Source organism: Durio zibethinus, chromosome 18 (genome assembly GCF_047325235.1).
Source record: "Durio zibethinus cultivar Kanyao isolate XHJ-2024 chromosome 18, ASM4732523v1, whole genome shotgun sequence".
Lineage (NCBI taxonomy): Eukaryota > Viridiplantae > Streptophyta > Magnoliopsida > Malvales > Malvaceae > Durio > Durio zibethinus.
The window spans coordinates 22,888,396-22,905,245 of NC_143179.1; the positions used below are offsets into that span (position 1 = coordinate 22,888,396).

General features: G+C 34.7%; 3 protein-coding genes and 2 pseudogenes across 7 annotated transcripts; 1 reads left to right on the top strand and 4 right to left on the bottom strand.

Annotated features, from left to right (window-relative positions):
• Positions 1-201: 201 nt before the first annotated feature.
• LOC111300091 (GDP-mannose 4,6 dehydratase 1 pseudogene) lies at positions 202-1,775 on the bottom strand (annotated as a pseudogene). Its single transcript, XR_016330090.1, has one exon. The product of XR_016330090.1 is annotated as a GDP-mannose 4,6 dehydratase 1 pseudogene (transcript).
• A 1,030-nt stretch (positions 1,776-2,805) lies between these two features.
• Positions 2,806-6,868, top strand: LOC111300092 (zinc finger CCCH domain-containing protein 6-like). Of its 4 annotated transcripts, XM_089748012.1 has the most exons (5): positions 2,816-3,401; positions 4,729-4,821; positions 4,889-5,083; positions 5,287-5,411; positions 5,498-6,868. In XM_089748012.1, exons 2-5 carry the CDS (start codon positions 4,813-4,815, stop codon positions 6,603-6,605), a joined length of 1,437 nt encoding a protein of 478 aa, XP_089604138.1. In that variant the 5' UTR covers positions 2,816-3,401; positions 4,729-4,812; the 3' UTR covers positions 6,606-6,868. The 4 variants fall into 4 exon arrangements, with proteins under 4 accessions (XP_022751449.2, XP_089604138.1, XP_022751448.2 ...); XM_022895714.2 differs by lacking the exon at positions 4,729-4,821 and having other exon boundaries at positions 2,806-3,401; positions 5,318-5,411; XM_022895713.2 differs by lacking the exon at positions 4,729-4,821 and having other exon boundaries at positions 2,817-3,401; positions 4,876-5,083.
• Positions 6,869-7,018: 150 nt separating this feature from the next.
• Positions 7,019-9,399, bottom strand: LOC111300094 (peptidyl-prolyl cis-trans isomerase Pin1). The gene is made up of 2 exons (XM_022895716.2): positions 8,529-9,399; positions 7,019-7,386 (listed from the first exon to the last, which is right to left on the bottom strand). The coding sequence occupies exons 1-2, from the start codon at positions 8,770-8,772 to the stop codon at positions 7,262-7,264; spliced, it is 369 nt and encodes a 122-aa protein (XP_022751451.2). The 5' UTR covers positions 8,773-9,399; the 3' UTR covers positions 7,019-7,261.
• Positions 9,400-9,738: 339 nt separating this feature from the next.
• LOC111300093 (large ribosomal subunit protein uL2-like) lies at positions 9,739-11,493 on the bottom strand. The gene is made up of 2 exons (XM_022895715.2): positions 10,987-11,493; positions 9,739-10,241 (listed from the first exon to the last, which is right to left on the bottom strand). The coding sequence occupies exons 1-2, from the start codon at positions 11,424-11,426 to the stop codon at positions 9,899-9,901; spliced, it is 783 nt and encodes a 260-aa protein (XP_022751450.1). The 5' UTR covers positions 11,427-11,493; the 3' UTR covers positions 9,739-9,898.
• Positions 11,494-14,265: 2,772 nt separating this feature from the next.
• Positions 14,266-15,182, bottom strand: LOC111300813 (protein SMALL AUXIN UP-REGULATED RNA 12 pseudogene; annotated as a pseudogene).
• Positions 15,183-16,850: the final 1,668 nt, after the last annotated feature.

Consider the following 16,850-nt stretch of genomic DNA (forward strand, 5'->3'; position numbering starts at 1 on the left):
ACAAAGTGTACTAACATTTGGGCCAGCAAAATTGTTAATACAGATTACAGAGCAATTTTTTGGATGTGAAGGCAGCCTATGGAACAAGACAACTGCTAAGATTCTTATTATAGAGAATGTTGCCCCTGCCGACATGATATAGTTGTTGAGATTAGAACATTTTCTAAAAAAACTATCTTTTTCCAAAGCAACAATCAGGAATCACTAATTTAAATCTTCATTGACAATGTATCCAGGTAACAAGATTTTGGTTTTCACAAAGCTTATTTGGCCATGCATGCCCGGACACATCACATGATACAACAAATACCAAAATACATGATTGGCCAACCGAACCTAGTGACACCAACAGATCAAAAGACAAACAATTTTCATTTTCTGATCAAACATACATTAACTGTTTACTTCAAACTGAAGTGATGGGATCAAAATGAAAATTCAGAGTGACATCATTATGAACTTCCTGGAATTAAATGAATCAAACACAATAAAACTTAAAAGAAAAAAAAAAAAAGTTAAACACCCTCTTCTAAAACCCAACTATATCATCGAAAAAGCTCTAAATTAAGGTTGTTGCTGAGCATCCATATAACCAGCATCAACCAACACTTTCTCCCTCTTAGCCAACTCAATATCTTCATCAACCATCATCTTCACCAATTGCTCAAACCCAACTCTGGGTTTCCACCCAAGAACCTTCCTAGCCTTACTTGAATCACCTTTCAGGTTATCCACTTCAGCAGGCCTAAAATACCTCTTATCAATCACTACATGATCTTTCCAGTTCAACCCAACATACCCAAATGCCACTTCCAAAAACTCCTCCACCGTATGCGACTCCTCCGTTGCCACCACGTAATCGCCCGGCTTCTCTTGTTGCAGCATCATCCACATAGCTTCTACGTAATCCCCAGCAAAACCCCAATCCCTCGAAGCTTGCAGATTCCCCAAAAACAACTTGCTTTGCAACCCAATCTTGATCCTTCCAACGGCCCGAGTAATTTTCCGGGTCACGAAGTTCTCTCCTCTCCTCGGGGACTCGTGATTAAACAGAATCCCGTTGCAGGCGAAAATCCCGTAAGCTTCCCTGTAATTCACAGTGTACCAATGCGCTGCGCATTTGGAAGCAGCGTATGGAGATCTGGGATGAAACGGGGAATCTTCAGATTGCGGCGGAGGGGTGGATCCGAACATTTCCGAGGATCCAGCTTGGTAATACTTGATATGGCTCCGACCCGTGGCGGCGATGTGGGATCTAACAGCTTCCAACAATCGGAGGGCTCCGGTAGCCACCACGTCAGCAGTGTAATCCGCGATTTCAAAAGAAACCGCCACGTGGGATTGTGCCGCCAGATTGTAAACCTCGTCAGGTCGGATGATGTCGAGCCAACGACGAAGCGAGGAAGCGTCGGTGAGATCAGCGTAATGGAGCTTCATCCGAGCCTTGTGGGCGTTGTGCGGGTCGATGTAGATGTGATTGATACGCTGCGTATTGAAGTTGGAAGAGCGGCGGATCAAGCCCTGTACTTCGTAGCCTTTGTTGAGGAGGAACTCGGTCAGGTATGAACCATCTTGACCGGTGATGCCAGTGATCAACGCGATCTTGCGATCAGGAGAAACGTCCCCATTGACGGTGGGAGATCCGGATCCGAATCCGACCCTGGAACTGTCATTTTCGGTTGCCATTTGTGGAGTTCGAACAAATTTGACGGTGGACTTTGATGGGCAAAATGGAAGATGACGTGCTCTCAGTGCATTTAAGCGAGTGGTGGCGTTAGGGACAAAATAGTCAATGAAGAAGATATAAATATTCTTTCAGAGTAACATTGGGCCACGGCAACAAAGGCCTGAAACGGATCAGTCAAAAGTTATGAGGCAGGCTCATGCTCCGGCCCACTTCACATTTCGTAAGAAGTGATTGGACTTAGAAGAACTCTCACTTTCCCTTATTTTTTCTTTAATTTTAATTTTTGATATCTTAAAATTATATTTTATTTTTTAAAAATATTTAAAATATTTATTTTTAATTTTTAACATTAAAAGTTATGAAACTTTAATTTTATAAGAAAAATTTTAATTTTAATATTAAATATATTAAAATTAAAATTTTTTTTTAAATTTCTTGAAATCAGTACAAAATAAACAAATAAGAGCGGAAGGAATATTTGATAAAAATAATGATGATTATAAATTTTTTTAAAAAAGTTTTCATAATAAAGTTAAAAAATATTGTTTGATATAATAATATCTATATATGATATTTAGAGTAATTTATAATATTTTAATCTTATATTCATAAGCTAAAATAATTTTTCATATATTTTAATTATAATTCAAAATTAATATACTATAAATTTTATAAATATATTAAAAATATATATATAAATAATGATTTTAATATTTTTTTTATTATATCATTATTTATAGAGATTATGTAATGTTTTTATTTGAATGACGATTCATATTTTTATTGCGATTGAATAATGATAACGAAAATCGATATTACTATTAAATAATGATCGTTATTGAATAACGATAATGAAAAAAATAATATTACTATTAATCATCGATTGTGATTGAATAATGATAATAAAAAATGATATTACTGTTAAATGACAATAACAAAAAATAATATTACTATTAAATAACGATTACAATTAACTAAAATTGATATTATTGATAAACATTAATTTCAAGCTCTCAACGTTAAATCAGGAAGACGATAGAATCTTGAACATCGATTAAAATATATTAATTATATATTTGATTTATAAAATATTTATGATTGATATTATATTATTAAATTAATTAATTTATACGCTATTATTATAATATAAGATAACATTATCAAAATTCTACTACCCAAAAAATTCGAAACTGAAGCTGTGTAATTGCCAGAGCCACGTCGCGAACGTTACTTAAATTCTTTGTTTCAGTACTCCAATTTCCAAGTTCACATAGGAAATGCAAATCCAGAACTAGCTGTATATCACCGTACAAAGTAAATCCAGCGCAACAGTTTTAGATTTTGACCGACTCAATCTCGAATTTATTTAATTCCTTTTACGACAATCATCACTTCCCTATAAATAAAAAAGGCTGCTGTCTAGGGTTTTCACGTCCTTCTCCACATAATTTTCGCGTAGTCGAGTCTCAACTTTCGAATCTCAAAAACCTGAAAAAAAACCATCTTGAAAAATCACTACTTTTTCTTTTTCTAGGTTTTCCGATTAGGGTTTCGGAATTGCTAATGGGGTTAAGTTCTTGATCGGAAACTTAAAGTAGAGATAAAATTTCAAGCGTTAAAGGAATCGACATTGATTTGGGCTTTTATAAAAAAAATGAAGCGATCGAGGAAATCGGACAGGGTTCCTCGGGCTCCAGGTGTCAATCTTCGTCAGGTATGGTCCCCATTATTATCTTCAATCAATCATTAGTGGTTTCATTGCCTTTTTCAACTGCTTTAAAGAAAATAAAATCAGAAATTAGTAGTTGATTCTTTATATCTGATAATATTATTATTATTACTAGTATTAAGATAGACTTTTATATTGATTGTAACTGGAATATTATTTATAATTTTGGGCTTTTAAGCATTTGATTCTGGTAATACTGATTCAGTATCCATAGATGCAACAAATTTCTATTTGAACGACTGTGATAGAGGGAAAAAGTTAATCCCAGAAAATAATTGTGCTAAAATTTGTTAAGTCTAAGAATTACTGGAGATTGTAGTAAAAACAGAAATGGGGTATTTTAGAACTGAAAGTTAATTGAGAAAAACCATTCATCTCTGAATAAAATTAAAATTTAAAATTCAATTATTGGTAAGCTGAGCTTTAACTAAAGAAGTAAATATGCTGCCATTTTGAGTCCAAAAGAAAGAATTTGCTATTGATTCAACTTGGGATTTTCCATTTAATGTTGGAATCTTCAACAGTGGTATCATACCTTCTCGATGAATGGAGATAAAAGTTTTTTTCTTTAAATATAAGAAGGGGGAAACTTTTTTTTTCATATGCTCACTTATTAAAAATGTTGTTAAGCACACATTATTTCATAAAAAATTTATCTTGATTTTCATCTTCCTTGATTATTTGAAACTCTGTTAATATCAAAATCTTAAAGTTGTAGTCTCACTTAGTAAAGATAAACGAGTTATAAGATACAAAATATTGAGCACAAAATTATATAGGAAAGTATTCAAGGCTCAGTAAAGTTGATGTTTTGCTACTAGGGCAAGTTTTCTAGCACTAATTGTGACCAATGATCATAATGAGGCTAATGAGGGTACAATGCTAAAGAAATTAGTTTTTGCTTAGCAATAGATTTGAGGTATCTAGTTTCATACCAGCTTTGGATATAGTATAAGATGGATGCAATCTTTCTTTAAAAGTTATATAGAAATGCACTGAATTTATGATGTATCTATAAGTTGAGTTGAGAGTGCTAACAGGAAAATGGTATAGTGGGTTGATTCTAAACAATTTAGGATCCTGCAGGTATTTTCATTCTGCTAATCCCTGTCATGCCTGTATAGATGGCAGACAAGTTCGGTAAATGTTTGTATGAGTTTAGACAGTTTAGGTGCTGAGTTAAATCATTTCATTATTGATATTCACTATATTCATCTTTTGCCTAAAGAATTCTTGTTGGTAGCTAATATTTTCTTTGGAAATTATCTTCTCATTTTCTGCTCTGCATTTCATATGGTGCTGCTTGTGGCAGGCACTCCATAAATTTGATTTGATGCCTAATGGGCTGTAGGATTGGCTTTTATGTGGGAAACTATTTAAGAAAAATGATAACCAGATGATTTGTGTACGTATTTAGATGATTTAATAATTATTAACTGGCTAAAGTGGACTAATTCAGGGTATTGTCTCAGGCAAAGTTGTTTATGGGAGAGGAATGCCCTTCAAAAGTCGGTGAACATCAAGCTACTCTTCAAGCAAAAACATCAAGGTTATTGCATCCCAATGTCATGTGTGCTAATGACCTTCTCCCTAGGTTTGAAGGTGGTAATCGATTGAAGTATGATCTAGCTGAGATGCCTAGTGTCCAATGGACATGTCCTCCAAAAGTAATCAGATATATCTGTTCTTTTGTTTCAATGTTTTATTGATTTGAAAAGATCTTTAGTTTTTATATAGTTTTAGTTCCCTACTAGTGAGAGAGAATTTTAGTCTTTGGAACCTTATTATATAAACTTCTAGCATTTAATATTATCGTCTGTATTGAATTGGTCTAGAAATCTAACCTTTTGCTTTTTTCACATTTAAACAGTTTGTCTTGAATTTTAACTGGCATGTTGCAGCTGGTGAAGAGAGCGAGGAGGTAGAGGCTCAAAAGCTGCGGGAAATGAGAGTGCTTGAAACAGTTTATCCTTGCCTTTCTGTCATTCCTCCTAGGTGTAATTTCATCCTTACTTCTATATACCTCTAGTAATTCCCCTTAAATCTTTATCTGACTGAGTCTTTATCATCCATTTTTGTAGTCCCTCTGTTTCCCTGGATGTAGAAGTGGAACCTTATGATGATAGCCAAATTCCTCTTGTTCCTCTAACTCCAATTGAAGATGAGGAGGGTGCTGATGTATCAGATTTTGCTGCTCAACCCAAAGCTCCATCTAACTCTGAGACAGCAGCATTGCTAATGCCCCCAGGTCTCTCAGTATCTGGAACTCATCCTAGTTCTGCTGCTGAGTCACCTGTCGTTGACATGTTACCTGATGTAAGCTCTGATGTAATTATAGCTGCTTTGGCCATCTTAACTGCATTCATTAAAATCAAAGAGCAGGGGAGTTTGATCGACACTGATTTGCTCGTTAAAATCTTTTGTGATCCAAAGATGGTTGAGCAATTAATTAATGCTGCTGCCAATGGCAATGTGGTAAGTAAACCTGTATATACTTCAGAGCCAGAAAGAGGAACAACCTCTTTGCCTTGCCTAAAACCTGCTACAATTTCATCACCAATGCCAGCTAACAGAAACTCGAACCATTTAGTGAAAGAGTTCCATCCTACATTAAGTATTCCAGATTCCAGAGCAGACATCGTTTCCGTTTCTATGCCCATGAGAGTTGAGTCGTCAGTTCCCTTATCCGGTACGAATATAAATACGATTTCAGGACATAGGGCAGCAAATGGTAATCCTTACTCCACCTTGAACCAGTTGCAACCAGCTCTTTGTATTATGCCTGTTCAGCCAAACTCTGTTCAGAATGTGCAGCCAGCTATTAGTTCAACATCCATGCAACGAAATGCTGGTCTGGCTGTTGCTGAAATGGAAGCCAACCCTGTGAAGGATACTAACTATTTTAAGAACTTGATTAGGGAACATGGAAGAGAAAAGCAAGAGGCTAAAGTGCATGATATCTCACAAACTGTAAGTCATTTTAATCACAACTTAAACCTGAATCTGGTACAGAACTTAAAACCTGTGGCATTGAAAACCAAGTCTCCAATACCTTGCATGTATTTTAACAGTCCAAAGGGTTGCCGTCAGGGGTCCAATTGCCTTTACCTGCATGACAAGTCATTTCAGTTTACAACTGCCGGAATGTTGGAATCTTCGAGTGCTAAGAGAATGAAATTAGGTCCGTAAATTACAGGAAGGATATAAGAAGTATGGTTTAAATTCACTCCTTTTCCATTAGGGTTACTTTTCTCCAGAATAGATACTTACCGTTTGGCAGGTCTCCGAGGAGAGTTCGATTGAAGTTTTGTCATACATAGTTAATTGAAAATTGTTTGGTAGTTTAGGAAAATTGTTTCAAATCAGGTAGAAAAGAAATGGAATGAAATTTCAAATATAGAAAAACTCATTCAAAACTTTCAAGTATTAATATGAATCGACTTTGCACCATAGTGTTTTCCACTTTTTTCTTTATGCCAAAATCGAACAATCATCCATCATTTGAGCAGGGCAGTTCCGACATGAAACGAACTTAGTAATGTATAGAATTATTGAAACATAGAATAATTGGTTGCGAGGAAGGGGAGGGGGTGGGGGAGATATGTTTTAACCAAAGGGTGCCATTATAAATCAAGCAGACAATGTCACACCACAACCAAAATGGTTCTAAAATTAAATGCCTCACCAACCAACTAGTCCCAAGAATTTAAAAGGTCATTTGTTAAGTGTAAAATAACACTCCAATAAAATTAGCCATTCGAAAGTAATTTCAGAAAATTCTTGGATAAATTTTCCCAAAACACCGAACTAATTGCTCAATACATCCACGTGCATCATCACCATAATCAACCGGTTCTCATGATGATGTGAACCCCGCTATCAGTATCCACAATGTCACTTATTTCACCAACCTTAAGACCATATGTAGCCTCCTCGAATGGCTTTTGCATCCGGCCTCGACCAAAAGAACCTGCAAAAAAAAAAAAAAAATTATATAAGGTTTTGTTTGGATTATGGCTTGTAATGCTGGTACATACTAATGCAAGATCATCGGCATTGAACAATAATCAGAACTGAGGCATGTTACTTGTAGGATGGAAAGAAAATTACAGCAGTAGTTGCACCCCCCCCCCCCCCCCCAAAAAAAAAAAAACGGCATTCAATGTCAATAATGACATAAAAATGATATAAAATGACAATAATTGTAAAATGTCCTATAATTGAATAATAGGCTAGCTTCCCATAGTTCGCCTTGGAACCTTAGGAACAAACCCTATAGTCAAAACTCCATTAGGGATAAGAATTAAAAAGAGTTAATTGGGAAATTTTAAACTATCTAATTTTATATATGTATAAATATCTGTTTTTATCATTATTTCTTTAACCTAGTAAGACAATTGCTGAAATATTATCTCCATGAGAAAGAATATGAAAGCAGATAACAGACAAAAAAATTTAGATGTAAAGGGCTTTTGTCAAATTCTAAGCTTCTATGTGTTTTAAAGTAAAATAAAATGCTATATCTCAATTGTCAAAACAGAGCAATCCTGCAAAATACTAAAAGGTTCAGGTAATTTGGTTTGCCAGGTTAAAATCTTGAATTGCAAAGCAAAACACAGCCATTGAAACGGAGAAGACTTTACTCCTTTAAAGTAATACACAATCACAGAAGCAAACTAATCAACAAAACTAGACTTATTAACATATTGGATATCTCTTAAGCCAATGAATGACACGCAGCAACAACCTGTTGAGTAAACAAAGTTGACTATTACAGCTCCAATTGCAGGGAATCCCAAAATTTTAATATCTTTAACACTCGAAACCCTAATTCCAATTCAACTCAAAGATGTGTTTTTGCAACGTATTCCAAACCCTAGTTGCAACCAAAGTGCCCATTTAACAAATCCATAACTATATGACTCAATTGGGATTATCTTTTGAATCCTTTAATTAACTCAAAGCATCTTCCTTTCCTCCATAATTCAGCTTCTGAAAAGTTTCTAAGCAACCAAACAGCAAATAGAACTCAATTAAATAAAAACTAGAGTTCCGAATCAGAGCCCTCTATTCTCGCATTTAAAACTAAATCAGCAAAATCTTTAAAATTACCGAGATCGCCGCCGCGTTTAGCGGAGCTGCAATCGGAGTAGCGGGAGGCAACCTCGTCGAACTTAGCCTTGCCCGAAACGATGTCGTTACGAAGGGCTTTGAGCTGAGAGACAGCGGTGTCTCGGGTGGTGTTGGAAATGACGCGGCCATCTGGATCCTTCCAAGAAGCCTTGCGGCGTGAGCCTTGGTGCTTGATCAGTATGTGAGATGCCATCACTTGATTGGCCGCCGTTGACGATGACATCTTGCTCTTCTTCTTGGGGTGATGGTGGTGGTTTTTATCTTTATGTCTCTCCGCCGCCGCCGTTCGATCTGCTGATGAGATCGAAGGTTTCTTCCTCTTACGATCCGAATCTATCTTCGCAGCTTTTGAGAAACCGCAAAGGAATTATAAAAAAAATAACAAAACAAACAAACAAACAGTTGTTCCAGTGAAGCCGAAGCTGAGGGGATTTTCAAGTGTTAAGGAAGAGAGAAAGTCGTCTATTTGTATTATGACGTGGCTTTCTTTCATTGGTCGAAAAATTCAGTTTAATTATCTAAGAATATAAAAATTCAATTTCATGAAGCCAACGTTAAAGCACCGGAAACCAATGCCAAATTCTTCATTCTTAGCTCTATAAAACTTTTATAATAAAGAGATCTATTTTACAAGTTCGTTACTACAATAAGTTTTATACAAAAAATCGGATTGATAACGTATACAATATTTAAATTCTCGATCCTACATAATTAGTTCTTATCCTACGAGTGCAGTAGGAGCATCCATCTACAAAAAAATCACTCTAACATTATCTCATGATTATTGAGAACGAATCAAATCAGATGATTCTATTTCTCAATCTAACCCAAGATCAAATTCTTAATTGACTATGTACATACATACATACATAGCTTAGGATTTAATGTATACTTTTGTTTATTCTTTAACCTTGAATTCTTTGATGTAGCAGATTTATCAGGTTATGTTTTGGGTAATGGCCAGTCAAGATCAGCTACCAAGCAAATAACAAATCAACCACAGAAACAGATAATTGGCTAATAAGAAACATTCTCTACTCTCCAAATATGTCATTGCCAGCCATGTCTGCCTTACTTCTTGGAGAGTTACAGGACAGATTCCCCAACACCCTAACCACCCAACTAAGTTCCAATCCGACTATTATGGAAATCGGCGTGTAAAGCTACAGATAGAACAAGCTCAGAAACATTGAGTGAAATCCAATTTGAATACATAAACATCCCTCAAGAACTCCAAACAGAGACATAATCTGAAAATTCAAACAAAATTTCTAGCATAAATGTGCTTAATACTCTTGAATGTAAATATAAAGGCCAAAAGAACTAAAACAACAAGTCATATCCTATGCTTAAGCCTTATCAGCCTTAGCAGCAGTAGCTGCTGCTTGTCCTCTGAGCCTACCAGTCCTCCTTGCGGCAATAAGACCAACCTTTTGCCCAGGAGGAGCATCACGCCTAACAGTACTAGCATGACCAATGTGTTGATGGTTACCACCTCCGTGGGGATGCTCGACTGGGTTCATAGCCACACCACGGACCTTAGGCCAGCAGTTCCTCTTCACCTTAAACTTGTGGTAAGCATTACCAGCCTTAAGAAGAGGCTTCTCAGTCCTACCACCTCCAGCAACCTGGCCAATCATGGCACGACAGCCACTTGGAACAATCTTCTTGGCACCAGATGGAAGCTTGATCCTGTAAAATTACACTCCAAAAACTTCATTACCGAAACAACTAATTAATCCAAACTTCCCCAACCATGTTCATCTATAATTAATCACTATCCACACACTTTCAAGGATTAATAAAAATTTATCGTAGGAGCAGTATAAATCAATAAGATAAAACAAAATTTCACATGTAAGTGCCAGCAACAGTCAAGTAAACAGATAAAATAATGAAATTTTACATGTAAAGGCCAGTGGATGTCAAACTAAAGTGACTCATCCTTGTGCTTAAGAGTTGCTATTTCATATTACATTCCATCAATTCACAACTCTTTGCATCCACCAATTAAATGAATGTTCTTACTCGTAAATTAAATATAGGTTTAAGCATAGATATCAATAGTAAGCCCCAGATTTTAGCAAAATTAGACCTGATGATTCATATATTCATATCATATAAAATACTGAAATTCGTGTATTTCTGTCGTGTTTTACATGAAAATTACGTGTCATTATTCAATTGACACTAAAGCATGAAATGTATTTTTTCAGTTTTGTGATACTTATATATAGTTATTGCAAAATTTTTATACCACGTCAGCTTTATCAGCTTCGTGTTAGTGTTGTGTCATCGTATGTGTTTTAGACTGGCAGTTGTAGCAAAATATATAAATAGGCTAAGCAATATAAAAAATGGTCAATAATAGATCCAAAGAACAATCACGTATAAAACAGATTCAAATCAAAATTAAAACAGAGTCAGAATCAGAGACCTGGTGGTGTCATTATCAGGATTGTGACTAATAACAATAGCATAATCACCCGAAGCCCGAGCGAAAACCCCACGATCACCGACATGATGCTCGACGTTACAAACGACAGCTCCTTCAGGGATAGATCTAAGAGGCAATACATTTCCGACCATAAGAGTAGCCTTCTTACCACAGTACACGAACTGTCCGGTGTACATACCCTCGGCGGCGACGAACAGTTCCTTCTGCTTCTTGTAACGGAAAGGGTGACGGAAGACGACACGGGCTAACGGAGCGCCACGGCCCGGATCATGGATGACATCGGTGACGACACCTTTAAGGTAACCATTTCGTTCACCGAAGTCGAGGCTGCGGAAACGCGCCGGACCCTTGCGGTGGTGGGTGTGGGCCTTGAAGACAGAACCAGCACCCTTACGTTGAGCTCGGATGACACGACCCATTCGGCGAAATTGTGTGCGACCCCGAAAAACCTCTCTCCTGGAGACGGCCGCTGGGCAAAATTGTGTTGACGGTTAGGGTTTGCGTGGCCAAATATATATATTGATTCCTGACCATAGGGTTTTTAGGGTCGATTTTTGGGCGTGGTTGTGTGAGCTTTGGGCTAAAAAAAAACAAAGGGAAGCAATGAAGTGAAAAATTATGGATTGTTTCTATGATCCAACAAAAAATTCCCTTTTGGCCCAATTATTATTGGACAGACAGATTTAAAAGTTTTTTGAGACCGAAAATTAATTCTATCAATTTAAAATTCGTTATAATGACATGATATATATATATATATATGATATAAAAATAAAATATAAAAATAATATAATTTAAAATTTTAATAATAATTATATATAAATTTAACAAAAATAAAAAAAATATATTTTTATATTTTTATGTTTATATATATTATGACACGTAAATTACATATAAAATATAATATAAATATACAAAATTTAATATTTTATATAATATGAATGCACGAATTATTAAATCTACTAACAATTAATTTCAGCCTAAAAATTTTAGTACGAGAAATATTTTAGATAATTTTTTTGCTAATTTTCTATTTAAATTTGTTTGCTTTACCGAAAATTTTAATCTATTTATAATTATAGCAAATCCAATTTTTTTTCCTGCCAAAACAATGAATCTATTGTTCAGGTACCCAAAATAAAAAATATTTATGAAATCTTTTAAGCATTATATTTGTTCTTATTTTTATTTTTTCTTTTGTTTACTTAAATATTTTCTCTAAAATATTTCTAGTTTAAAATAATTTGAACAAAAATAATCAAATATAAAAACTTATTAACTTATAATTTTCGAAATTAAAAAATGAACATATGATAATACATGTAAAAAAATATAAATATTCAAAAAATAAATCATATGTTAATACATGTAAAAAATGAACATACGTTATAAGGCATGAAGCAAGAGGAAAATAGAAATCATTGTGGGCTACGAGATGCACTCAGATTTGGTTCATCACGGAATTTTCAATCACAAACATTTCACATGCAGGATTAAACCAATCTGACCAGGACACATCTCAAAGCAAACCTGAAATCCTTTGCAAAAGAAAGCATGTGGGAAATGGCAGCCTGTTGTTACCACTTACCATACATGAGCAAAGAAGCTGGAGGAACTCAAACGTGCGAGCCAGAAGCGGGTCTATCTTCAATCTATTACAATGGGGGCAATGGCTGGTGGCTATTTCACTCTTTGATCAATGGAAACAAATCCACAAAAATGGCTGTCGCAGCTGATGTTTGAACCTAGATCATTCTTTGAAAACGATCTGGGCACTGACTAGCATTATCTGAGACTTCACTGTCAAAGCACAGTATAAACATTAATTTCAAATGAAATATCAATTAGTCCCACACAAGATGAGTTGAGCTGGCAACTAATTGTGTTCTTCAGCTTCAAATTTGCAGTTCAAGCACTAAAATTTTGCATTTTTTGTAAAGAGAATTCATCCCTTCGCCTTGTCATAGTTGGCATGTGAGCTTTGTCTCAAACATGAATCACAAAGGCGGTAAGCTCCCAACCATTTTTAACCAATATAGGCTAGAAGAGATCAAATTACAGAAAACTGATACAAATGCGAGAGACCATCACCATGAATGCCAGTCAAGAAGCAGAAAAAGGGTTTTGCTTATGCGAGTGGCTCAGGCAAGCAGCTGCTTCTGGACTGCCTAAATGGCAAGGGACCAAAAATTAGAAATTTGCTCGAGGAACCCTACCTAGCTAACAGTGGACCCCAATTGCATGTGCAAAGAGTACAAGATTAGCAGGAAGGAGATTAAGCAATGTAAACACTGAACTCTTTTTCTTTTTTTTTTTTGTGTGTGTCAGGCCTCCATCTTATCAAAAGTCAAACCATATCAAAAGATAAACATCCTAATTGAACAGATAATACAAACACTTAAAAAGGTTCTAAACCACCAAATAACTAAAGGAAGCTCCATTTTTTACTTTATCTCCGTCATAACCAGACAACAGGGAAGGGGCTGCAAATGCTAGGATTTGAACTCCAAACCTGCTGATGTCACTTCTTAAAGATGGCTATATGAATTAACAGCCCTAGGTTAAGTCTGTATTATGAGTAGTCTTCTTACTGCATAGCTAAACAAGCTGGTAATAATGCATGCTAGATTTAACTTATCATTTTGCAGTATGATCACCGAGTAAGTTGGATCAGATTGAAATTGCTTGGTCTAAAAGCTTAGCGAGGCAGTGCTGTAGATGTTGTCATGAGTCTTTATTTTATTATTTATAGCTTGAGCAAATAGGAAGCGCTTTGGCTAAGATCAAGAGTGAAACAAAGAATTCAAGATGGCAACTTTCGATTCTGCATCATTATGTCAATGAGATATATAGGCATATAGCATATCCAATCCTGTTAGAACTTAGATGTAGATCATAAAAGGTTAACTACTAATCATTCAAATAGATCAATAAGCCAGTAATAAAAGTAAAGACTATCCATTTTGAATCGCTTTGTATCTTTTCAATCCCAAGTAGAGGGAAAAGAAAGTTTGGATGGTTTGATGTAAAGAATCAACCAAAAGTAATTTCTCCATCTGTTATACTTCAAATTCAAGCTCCAGCCTGTCGCCAATGCAAGCCCTGGTATTCAACTTGCTGAAGAAACATAACTCCAAAATCTTAACCCCATTTAGTATTTGTTTTAAGTATATTTCTAGCTTATTATTACTGGTCTGGTTTTAAAAATTCATCATTTATTAGGATCTTGAAGCTATTGACAACATAAGTACACGACTGTAGAAGGAGAACAAGAAAGATAGAATTGAAGTTTAAAAAAAAACATGGATTTTCCCATGAAATCTTTTAAGCATACTCTCAAGAGCACGTGCAATATTGTGCCACTTGAGAGAAAAACGTAGGTACATGAACAATATAAAAATTGTAAATAGTTAAGAAGAAGAAAATCTCATTAAGTTATAGTCAGAAAAACCACTCATGTCATGCATAAGGGTTTATATATGACTGCAATGAAGCAATGCAACTTTAATATCTTTCTTCAATCCCCTGAAACCCTATCAAAGTTTTTTCACCCGATCATGGCTGTTAGAGAGGGAAAAACAACTTCTTCACAAGGAATTGTAAGGCCCATGTCGTGGTTAAACCCAAACTCCTCTTCAGCTCTTTGAAGCAAACTCCGAAACTCAGGGTGAGCCAACGATGATATTGGGATTATGCATCTGCTTCTGTTTTCTCCAACATAGACAACAAAATGGGCTTTATGTACATCATCCGGAAGGCTTCCTCCATCATCGTAACCTTGTTTCTTGCCAACACTAGAGCACCTTCCCAGAATCTGTTTGATAGCTGCCGTTTGAGGTAGTTTGTTTAATTTCTTAATAGCCATCTTGTTTAGATTACTCAAGCTTTGAACTTTTAGGGAGAGATGGGAAAGGAATAAGGAGGCTAAAACGAATGAACCGGAAAGAAAGGTGGTGAGGAAGGATTAAGGTAATAGAGGCATTTACATGGGGGAAGCATGGGAAGATAGAATTTTAAATGTTGAAACAAAGTCATGTGGTATGTGGGAGAAATGAACAGACCAAGAATGTATTGGAGATAACTGTATGTGAAGGCATGTAGGTTTCAATCCCAATGAGACTTGGCCTACCTGTTGCCTCTCCTGGGGACAACATGGGTCCATTTTTCTCTGTTTTCATCAGGCATGCAGGTTTCAAGTGGGACTTAGCCTACCTGTTGCCTCTCCTAGGGACAACATGGGTCCATTTTCTCTGTTTTCACCGTTTGTATGTTCATACCTTATCCTAAAGCTGAGAAAATTCATTACTACTATATTTTCTAGTTGCCATATTAAACAATATGTCAATGTCTCTCTCTTACACGCAGAAAAGAACTGAAAAAGAAAGAAAATAGTATCAGATTTCTGTCATTGTATTGGAGAATAACCTTGGAAGTGACAACCATGAGATCTCCGGAGGGAAATGGAAAAAACCCTGACATAACAATTAGTTGTACTACGAATATTTATTAAACCATTACTGCATTTTTTTTTTGAAAGACGTTAAATTATTAACGTGCTTAATTTATAGTTATTGATAATTTAAAATGTGATATATTATATATTGAATAGAAAGATTATTTATATATTATTGTAAAAAAATTATTTATATTATTTAAGTAATTAAGTTAAGTATTGAAATATGTCTAAGTTATTTGAGCTTACTAAAAGTTTTTTTAGTGGGTCTGATAAAAAGTCAAAGATAGGTATTTTGGGTACTTTGATTTGTTTGATAAATATATTTAATTTTTAAATCTTTTATTATTATTATTATTATTATTATTACTATTATTTATTTCAAAATATTATTGATTCTAAATAAATATGTTTGAACAGTGAAAAACATAATTGTTTAAATAAAATTTATTTAAACAATAAAATATGACTATACAAAATGTTATGACTTTTTGAATTACCTTGATTGATGACTGTTTATTTATTATAAATAGATCTTTCTGCCTGACCAATTTTATTATTTTTGATTTAGAGAGTTTTAAGGCTGTTATTGTATCCTATAAGTATAATTGCCTTTAAGATAGTATTATTCACGCCTCAAAGTCATATTTTCTTTTTTTTTTACTATTTTTGTTTTTCTTAAATTTACTAACAATTTAAAAGCAATTATGGATACTACATCTACTATTGTCCTTATTGTTGCTATGGATTTAGAATCAAGCATGAAAGTTCATTTTCAAAATTAAGATGTAATCAGACTTGATCATTTTAAGGGATCAAACTACACTAGGTGGAAGGACAAAATGATTTTTTTATTGACATCATTGAAGATGTTTTATGTACTTGATCCAAATTTGGAACCAATTCCAAAATCAACTCCTGAAGATTCTAATGCTATTAAGGCAATAAGAAGTAAACGTGAAGAAAATGAATTAGTCTGTCGATGTTATATTTTTAATTCATTATCTAACCGTCTATATGACTTATACAGAAATATGAAAACATCAAAAGATATATGGACTACTCTTGAACAGGAATACATGAACAAAAAGAAAGGTACGAATAAGTTTTTTGCTTTGAAATTCTTTGAATTTTCAATAACTGATGATAAATAAATCATGGACCAAGTGCAAGAGTTGTAAATTTTGGTTTCTAAATTAAGTGAGCTAAAAATTAAGGTTCCTGATTCACTTCAAGTTAGAGCTATTTTGTCAAAACTTCCTCCTTCATGAAATGGATATAGGAAGAAAGTTTTACATTTAACAGATACTTTCACTATTGAAGAATTTCAGACTCACTTACAAATTGAAACAAAAAATCATGCAAGAGATGCACTATTTCTTGAAGGTTC